General features: G+C 36.7%; 1 protein-coding gene across 2 annotated transcripts in view; it reads right to left on the bottom strand.

Moving 5' to 3' along the window:
- The window catches only part of LOC106874533 (PCI domain-containing protein 2), a 43953-nt gene that overhangs the window by 17844 nt on the left and 16490 nt on the right, over positions 1-9619 (bottom strand). For both annotated transcript variants that reach the window (XM_052974626.1, XM_014922300.2), the window contains exons 4-7: positions 6975-7040; positions 3324-3420; positions 1828-1931; positions 784-859 (exon numbers count right to left, since the gene is read on the bottom strand). In XM_052974626.1, the coding sequence (XP_052830586.1) occupies positions 784-859; positions 1828-1931; positions 3324-3420; positions 6975-7040 (343 nt within the window). The remainder of the gene's footprint in view (positions 1-783; positions 860-1827; positions 1932-3323; positions 3421-6974; positions 7041-9619) is intronic.

Below are 9619 nucleotides of genomic sequence, written 5' to 3'. Positions count from 1 at the left end.
CATCCAGCTGTAGAAACTCTGCCAAATCAGACTGGAGCCTGGTGTTGCCATCCGGTTTCACCAGTCCTCAGTCAAATCGTCCAACCCATGCTAGCATGGAAAGCGGACGTTAAACGATGATGATGATGATGATATATGATCAGATTGGAGTCTGGTGTAGCCATCTGGTTCACCAGTCCCCAGTCAAATCGTCCAACCCATGCTATCATGGAAAGCGGATATTAAATGATGATGATGATACACACACACACACATACATACATACATATATATATATATATATATATATACAAGAAGCTTCTTTCAGTTTCTATCTACCGAATCCACTTGCAAAACTTTAGTCAACTCAGGGTTAATTTAGAAGACACTTGCCCAAGGTGCCACACTGTGGGGCCGGACCTAAAGAAACTACTGATTCATCATCAAGCATTATTAGTATTACCAACCATAATATTGTTAAATGTTCAATTATAATATTATAACTGTAGTTGCTTAGATCATAGTAAGTAACAATAATAGAACATTGGAGAGTTACATCCTTGAACAGTTATTAGTTTAGAACTCCAAACCATCTTTAAAACATGCAATAAAAGATGAATTGAACACATTTTACTGATTTACCATTTAGAAACTTTTATGATCATGACAACAGAGACTAGGAAAGAAATAGAAGTACTGCAAAAACAGGGTAAGACAAACAGACAGACACAAATACAAGACATTCAACATTAATTCAAGACAATAAATATAAAAAGCAAATATACAGAAACAAATCCATTTTACCTTAAAATAAATTTTGAATAATTGGTTCACTAAATTCAGCATGCCCCATTTCTTGGAATCTTCTGTTGCAGCTCGACTAATTAACATAATGAAATAAACAATATTGGTTTCAAATTTTGACACAAAGCCAGCATGTGTAGGGGAGGGGGAGAATCAATTACATCAACCCCAGTGTTTAATTGGTACTTCTTTTATCAATCCCGAAAGGACTAAAGGCAAAGTCAATCATGGCAGAATTTGCACTCAGAATGTAAAGGCGGACAAAATATCTCTAAGCATTTTGCCCGGCATGCTAACAATTCTGGCAGCCCGCGGTCTTAATGAAATAAACAATATTAATTAAATAATAATTAAGATAGCAATATATATGTATCATGAATGTTCTAAGCCTTTTTAATGAAGATTTATATAACTGCTAAATTTACATCACAATGTATGTGTTTAGCAACATAAGCTAAATTTACATTATAAGTTCTATGTGAATGAGTGAGCGTTTGGAAGGAGACTTTTAGTCTCAGAGGTGTCCAGAGCAACATTCTAGCAGAAACAAATCACAATTTTGGTTTTGTGTTGATGCTAGAAAGCAAAGAAGTACCTGATTTGCTGCCTCAATTGACAACTGGAGAGATAAGAAAAGAGAAACTACAACTCAGAAATGTTACAATGAATAAACAAAATATCGAGGAATACTTGGTTGTTATTTAACTTAACCTGGATCAGGTGAAACTGTAATCAAAGACATTTCAGCCATAACTATCACATTTTTTAAATATTTTCTACTCCAGACATTATCTAATGTGTCCTTGCTTTCAGGCAATACAAGTATGTGTTTTGAAAGAGATTTTGGTTGCTATTTCTAGCAGACTGAAAGACTACAAAGAAGCTCTTTCATTGATTTGTTTAGTACTTAATAGTTAATGTTGACACTAAATTTTCACACACAAGAATGAATTCTTTGAACAAACTTTGAAAACCTTAAAAGTACTGTGAGACTATGAAATGTTAAATGAATCAACTGTAAGCTAGTTTCATGGAAAGACAAACCTATCACTGGCACACACTCGGAAACAGCCCATCAGTAAGTCAGCTGCTTTCTCTAATTTTTCACCACTTCGACCTTTGCCTTTCTTTACTGTCTGAACATCAGCCTAGAAAATAATAAAACTTTTTACAAATAAATCTTCAATGTCTGAGTTTCAGACATCTCTAGTTTTTCACTATTTTTTAAAAACTACTTTAAAAATGATCACCATTAATTTATTATTAATTATATTTAATATGGTATTTAGTTAAAAACAATAACATCAATAGTTACAGGTCAATTACAAGTTCACTGACAAGAAAAGTAGCAACAGGTTCTCTGTGCAATTAGATCCCAGACACATGTCACAGAAAGAATTTCTATTTAAAAGCAATGATGTTTTACATCTTTTGTTAATATAGATCAGTGATAAAAAAACAACAGGTGGGCTACAAGTCATGCACCAAAACATTTCACATTTTATTTATGTACAGTATGTATGTATTCATCATTATTTTATTTATTTTATTCAATTTTAGAAAAAGTGAAGTATGTCCTTTGACTTATAATCAAATGTGCATGTCTTTTGGCCCACCTTATATAAAATATATATTATTTATGATAGGGATCCTCTCAAACAAAGTTTTCTCTCAGAGCATTCGTACACTTGATTTATAGTAGAAAACATGTGGCCAAAATGTCATGCCACAGTATTAAACTATTATTCATACAGCTTTGCCTTCAAGAACAGGGATGCAATCAGCATTACAATCTGGCCCAAACACCCAACCTGTTTTATGTTCAAACTGGTCAGATCTGGCATCTCATATCTACCCAACAATGTCATTCTAAAAATAAACAACCACATCCTTGAAATCACAAAGATATGAGATAATGCATGCTTAATTCAAAACAATGCGAATAAATAAGCATTGCATTTGACAGAGTAATCTCAATGTTAAAGGGTTAAATGTAACTAAAGTCACTCAAAAAAAAAATCAATGTTTGTGTTTCTTAAGACATTCCTAGTTTTTTGGGGGGTTTTTCCCACTTTAATTGCTTTAAAATATCCCAGTCAACTTATATCCAGTCACCTATGACCAAAGACTGCAACATTAGTATTTGTATATAATCAATCAATGATATGGTATAATCAATTAGTGTTGTGACAGACACAAACAGAATTATGATAGATACAGAGAGACAGTGTTGTATAAACACAGCTGATGTGGCACAGCTCAAGTTGAGCCTTGGCAGACAGAACTACCTTGGAATATATGCATTCAATCAGTCCCATAGTATATACCTACAAACTATAAATATTGGAAAGGATCTTGTGAAAGTGATTTATATGTAAAGGACACATCCAGACAAAGACACAATTACAAGAAGTTATTCCCACCCATGCTAGCATGGAGGGTGGACATTAAATGATGATGATGTTATCACCAATCCATTCTTGACAAATGAAAAACCATTTCATTGTTAGATTTGAATTAAGTACAAAAAGAAAACTTACTCGGATTGCAAAACGACGAAGGTCTAAACAAACTTCAAACATTACTGGAAGAAACCAATTCTCATCTTTCTGGCTTTGTAGAGCTTTGGTGCAAGCTATTTGGAAGGTTAAGTATAAACTATTGCAACCAATGAAGTAATTAATACACAGTACAATCATTGAATGCTACACATCACAATAAACAGGAGCTAAAAAGTCTATTTATACTTTACTCACTTTTTTTTTTTGTGTGTGTGTAGTGGTTATATATAGTCAGTACCAGGTGTTGATGTGGCCGCGTGTATATGATTATAAGAGTTCGTATAGAGATGAAGAATAAATTCAAGAATTATATATTTACTACATAAAAATATATTTTATTTACTGGTCAATGATGATACAAAATCTAAATATAGAATGTAGTTGAATGAAGTAATCTATGCAAGAAAGTTCAGAGATAGGAAATATAGAAATAACAGCTAAGTGGTAGTTTTCAGTCATGTGGTGTGGAGAAATAGACGGACATAGCAATGACGTGAATGGCCCTCAGTCTAATTGACTAAAAAGCAAAGAGCTGGGTTAGCAAGCTGTTTTTATTAATGGAACGCTAGACATTCTAGAAACTTCCAAGAGAAACACTAAGCTTCTTGAATAATTAAGAATCACGTCTCATGACACAGATGCTTCAAGAAACTTATAAAGGGAGGTTACTCTATAATCTTTCTTGCAAGGGAGATCATTCAACTATTTAGCTACCACTACATGTGCATGAGTGAGTGCATGTCTATATATATCATATATATATATATATATATATATATATATATATATATATACACATTACGTGTTTGTTTGCATGCGTGTGCACTTGTGTGTATGTGTGTGCATGCGTGTGCACACTTGTGTGCGTGTACGTGTGTGTGTGTATTTTGGGAGGGGTACACTCATGGATATGAAGTTAACGGAATGGAAAAGTGACCTGATGGTCACAAATTCAAGTACTACATCTGTCATTCTAACAAGAGGTTTCCCACTTACTTCATAAAAGCATCATTACTTCAATAGCATGCAAAACCATTCTGTCAATATTAGCATAGAAAAAAAGAAATAAAACACTAAATAAATAAATGTTTGACATGTGATATTGGGGTGGTAATTGCTAAGAATTTTTCTGAAATTATACAAGCAGAAAAAAAACGCGCAACATATGATGAGAACTAGTAAAAGGTAAACAGCAATAGAAATTAGTCCACATACTCCTTGACTGCTGGCTAAGTCTTATCATCATCATCATCATCATCATTAATCTCTAATCAGCATCATTATCTAAAGATCTGTTTTCCATGTTGGCATAAGTTGGACAGTTTGACTGGAGCTGGTAAGACCAGGAGCCTAAATAAGCTCCACTGTATGTTCTAGCATGGTTTCTACACTCGGATGCCCTTCCTAATGCCAACCACTCCACAAAGTACACTGAATGCTTTTTATGTGGCACCAGCCCCAGTGTCAATTCTATTGTAGTGGATGGGTCTTCTTGAATGTTATAAAGTATCATCAGTCATCTATATTCATCAATCAACAGTCTTTAACAGTTAAGTGTCTTTAATTAACTTTAATTCAGGGACTTCAAAACTATGTGCAATCATACATCATATAATAAACTCATCCAATACCTGATATGCAGGTATTTCCATCTATTTTTTAAATTTTATTTTATAGAAATGCAAAGTCTAAGAGTTAATTGTATAAAAATATAAAAAGCGAGAGGTGAAACCCTTATTTGTTTTTATATCTCAACTACCTTCTGATACACACACATACAAGAATAATAACTCATGAATGCAAATGACAAACACATTAATGCAGACACTTGTATTTAATACATTCATATCATCTATTTCCAACCATGACATTCTACTGACATTCCTTTTCATTCTTTCTCTTAAGGCTTCCAAAACTAGGTGGAGGGAAGTTATCATCAAACTGGAGATGAGGCCTGACTGCTTGCAACTTGTGATCTAAATGAATAGGTAGCTGGGTAAGTGCTATAGTTGGTTGACCATTAGGTTCCAAGATCACAACTAAGGCTGGATCTCCATGTTAGGGTTCTGTTGTAGCATGTATATATTATATTAGAACGAGTATCTCAAGTCATTTAGAATAAATTAATCAGAGTAAGGTGAATTTGAAGTCTTACAACTGTTTCTGGGATAACCCAAGTGATTGGTTAGCATGTCAGTATACTGGGTCTCTGATGATGGAATACCCAGTGCACGGACATGCTAACTAACCACTTGGGTTATCCTAGAAATAGCTGTAAGACTTCAAATTCATCTTACCCTAATTGAATTATTCTAAATGACTTGAGATACTCATTCTGCCTTGGTTTTGATATTTCCTCAATATAATATTATATATATATATATATATATGTGTGTGTGTGTGCATACACGATAGAGTGTAAGTGCCCGGAGAGAAAAATTGGACATAAGCAGCATCAGATGTGGTGTGCAAGAGAGATGACTGCGCTGGTATGGTCATGTGCTGCATATGGATGAGGACAGCTGTGTGAAGAAGTGTCACATCCTAACAGTGGAAAGAACCTGTGGAAGATGTAGACCCAGGAAGACATGGGATGAGGTGGTGAAGCACGACCTTCAAATGTTGGGCCTCACAAAGGCAATGACAAGAGACCGAGACCTTTGGAGATATGCTGTGATTGGGAAGACCTGGCAAGTAAAGTGAGATCGCAGCTGTGACCAATACCAGTGTCGCATAACCAGCCCATCTAAAGGTACCCTTGAATCACCAGGTGACATGCTGTGCTTGAGAAGACCTGTTGTGTCGAGTGAAACCATAGTCATGGCTGATGCCAGTGCCGTCTGACTGGCACCCGTATTGGTGGCACATAATAAGCACCATTCAAGCGTGGGGTCAATGCCAGTGCTGCCTGACTGGCTCCCCATGCTGGTGGCACGTAAAAAGCAATGCCAGTGCCCCCCAACTGGCTCCCGTGCCGATGGCACATAAAAAGCACCATCCGAACGTGGTCAATGCCAGTGCCTCCCAACTGGCTCCTGTGCTGATGGCACATAAAAAGCACCTTCCAAATGTGGCTGATGCCAGTGCCCCCCGACTGGCTCCCATGCCGGTGGCACATAAAAGGTACCCATTACACTCTCAGAGTGGTTGGCATCAGGAAGGGCATCCAGCTGTAGAAACCTTGCCAGATCAGATTGGAGTCTGGTGCAACCTACTGGCTTGCCAGTCCTCAGTTAAACTGTCCAATCCATGCCAGCATGAAAAACAGACGTCAAACAATAATGCTGATAATAATATATTGCACACCCACCCATGCTAGCATGGAAGGTGGGCGTTAAGCAATGATGATGATGAGGTATGTCTATTTGTCTTTCTCAGTGTATTGAGTTGCATCCTTTACTAAAAAAAAAATTAACTTGGCCAATCAATAAATGAAGATTGTTAAATAAGAACTGAAGTGGATATGATCAACTTATAAACTCTTGCAGGTGGTATACCAGTAAGGCCACAGTCCAATGACTGAAATCAATAAAAGTATAAAATAAATCTGAGAAAATACAGGATGATCATGGCCAGGACAGCGATAAACAATTGATTATATAATGAATAAATTAATATTTCAAAGGATATTGGACAACCAGTGCTTGGCAACCATAAGCACTTAAGAAGTCACTGTTTGCAACAGCCCAGCAACATCTGAAATGCAAAAGACAAATTCAGTTATTTCATATTTGTGTATACAAATTTTCTTTTAATCTTTTCTCTGTTAATTAAGAAAAAGTTATGTCATAAACATTATAGAAACACACACAGAACCATGTGATTAACAACTACACTTCACAATCAAGTGGTTCTATGTTCATTCTCACAGTATAGTACTTTGGGCCTGTATCATGTACTGTATCATGTACATTCGATTGACCAATGTATTATGGACAGAATTAGGTAGGCAGAAACTGTACAGAAACATGTCACACACATAAAGGGCATTCCAAAAGTTATGTCCCAAGACAAAAAATAGGTTCAGAATGGTCCAGAATTGTCAGACATGCTTCAATTTTTCTAAATTTGAATAAATTAAATAAAATAATGACGAAAGAATGCACGGCTACTTGTACATGATGATCAAAATGAATAATGATAAAAGTCAAAAGTTTTGGTGCATGACTTTTGGCTGTGTGTGTGTGTGTGTGTGTACTATAATGGAGAAAGCTGCTTATTAATTAAATATGTAACAATTACTAAAAGTACTAAAAGAAAGCAATATTAAAAGCTTGACTGTCTGAAAATATTTTTATTAATAATAATCTACCTAATATATATTCATTGCAATTTTTTCATTTCAAGTTATATTTCATTATTTCAGATGAGGAAATCAGGTATTCTGTTGACTTAAATTTGCTGTGTAAATGCCCTCAGTTTATTGTTTATACATACTGAAAATAAATTATATTGGACAACTTATGTAGTTGGACTACCTTGATGTTTGTTTAAAAAAGATAGATTATGACTGTGATAAAATAATGAAAGCAATATTTACTAAACAAGTGAGCACTATAATACAAAAACTAATTAGACTTAATATACAAAAATTATTAGAATTGGGAATCAAATGTGGAAATATTATGGAGTGGCAAGCAGAAAGCCACCCAGAGGGTAGTCTTTCGGCTAGTATCATCATCATCATTTTATGTCCGCTTTCCATGCTGGCATGGGTTCGACGGTTTGATTGAGGACTGATGAGCCAGAGGCTACACCAGGCTCAATCTGATCTGGCACAGTTTCTGCAGCTGGATTCCCTTCCTAATGCCAACCACTCCAAGAGTGTAGTGGGCACTTTTACATGCCACCGGCATGAGGGCCAGTCAGGCGGTTCTGGCAACGACAATGCTTAAAAGGTGTTTTTATGTGCTACCTGCACAGGAACCAGTCCAGCAGCACTGGCAACAACCACGCTCAAATGTTGTTTTTCACGTGCCACCAGCACAAGCCGGTAAAGCGATGTTGGCATTGGTCATGCTCGAATGGTGCTTTTCACGTGTCACTGGCACGGGAGCCAATCTGTGGCCCTAGCAACGATCACGCTTGGATGTTTTTAACATTCCACTGGCACGAGTGCCACTTAGGTAGTACTTTCATTGGCCACATCAGTGATTTTGATTTGTTTACACTTTCCACAATAGGTCTTCATAAGCAGAGTTCATTGTCCAATGAATGAGGGGTATTCATACGTGGGCCGGTTACACCCTACGTTCGAATGAGCTTTTAACGTTCCACTGGCAAGAGTGCCAATCAGGCGGTAGTCATCGGCCACATCAGCAATTTCGACTTTGATTTTACTTGCCTTAATGTCTTCACAAGCAAGGTTTATTGTCCAATGAATGAGAGGTATTCATAAATGGGCTGGTTACACCCACTGGCATAGGCCATGAGCTATGGTTTCACTTGGCTTGTCAGGTCTTCTCAAGCACAGCATATCTCCAAAGGTCTTGGTCACTAGTCATTGCTTCGGTAATGCCCAATGTTTGAAGGTCGTGCTTCACCACCTCATCCCAGGTTTTCCTGGGTCTACCTCTTCCACGGGTTCCCTCAACTGCTAGGGTGTGGCACTAATTCACACAGCTGTCCTCATTCATTTGCAACACATGATCATACCAGCGCAGTCGTCTCTCTTGCACACCACATCTGATGCTTCTTAAATCCAACTTTTCTCTCGGGGCACTTACACTCTGTCGTGTATGCACACAGACATTACACATCCAGTGGAGCATACTCGCTTCATTCCTTGCAAGCTTATGCACATCCTCAGCAGTCACGGCCCATGTTTCACTGCCATGTAGCATGGCTGTTCATACACATGCATTATACAGTCTACCATATATATATATATATATATATATATATAATGATTCACAATCAAAGTGCAGAAATGCTGTATTCCGAATGAACAAGGTAATGTAATCCGATGGTAGAAAGAATTCCGTGATGTAACCACATGTGAATTGTTGGCGATTTTTTTTCCTTCGCCTTCCTTTTCTATTGGATTTTCCTCTGTTTCTGAAGAAGAGCTTTGCTCAAAACGTTAAACCACCTTTCTTTCCTTCCCTGAGCATCTGCTAATACTTTACATGTACCACGTCCTCGCGTTGTTTTTGTTTTGTGTTTGTTCTTCATTTTTGGAGTTTTACTATATATATATATCATCATCATCATCATCATCATCGTTTAACGTCCGCTTTCCATGCTAGCATGGGTTGGACGATTTGACTGAGGAC

The sequence above is a fragment of the Octopus bimaculoides genome, chromosome 19 (genome assembly GCF_001194135.2).
Source record: "Octopus bimaculoides isolate UCB-OBI-ISO-001 chromosome 19, ASM119413v2, whole genome shotgun sequence".
Classification (NCBI taxonomy): Eukaryota; Metazoa; Mollusca; class Cephalopoda; order Octopoda; family Octopodidae; genus Octopus; species Octopus bimaculoides.
Note: the sequence above shows the minus strand (reverse complement) of the source record. Positions and strands in the feature narration are given on the sequence as shown.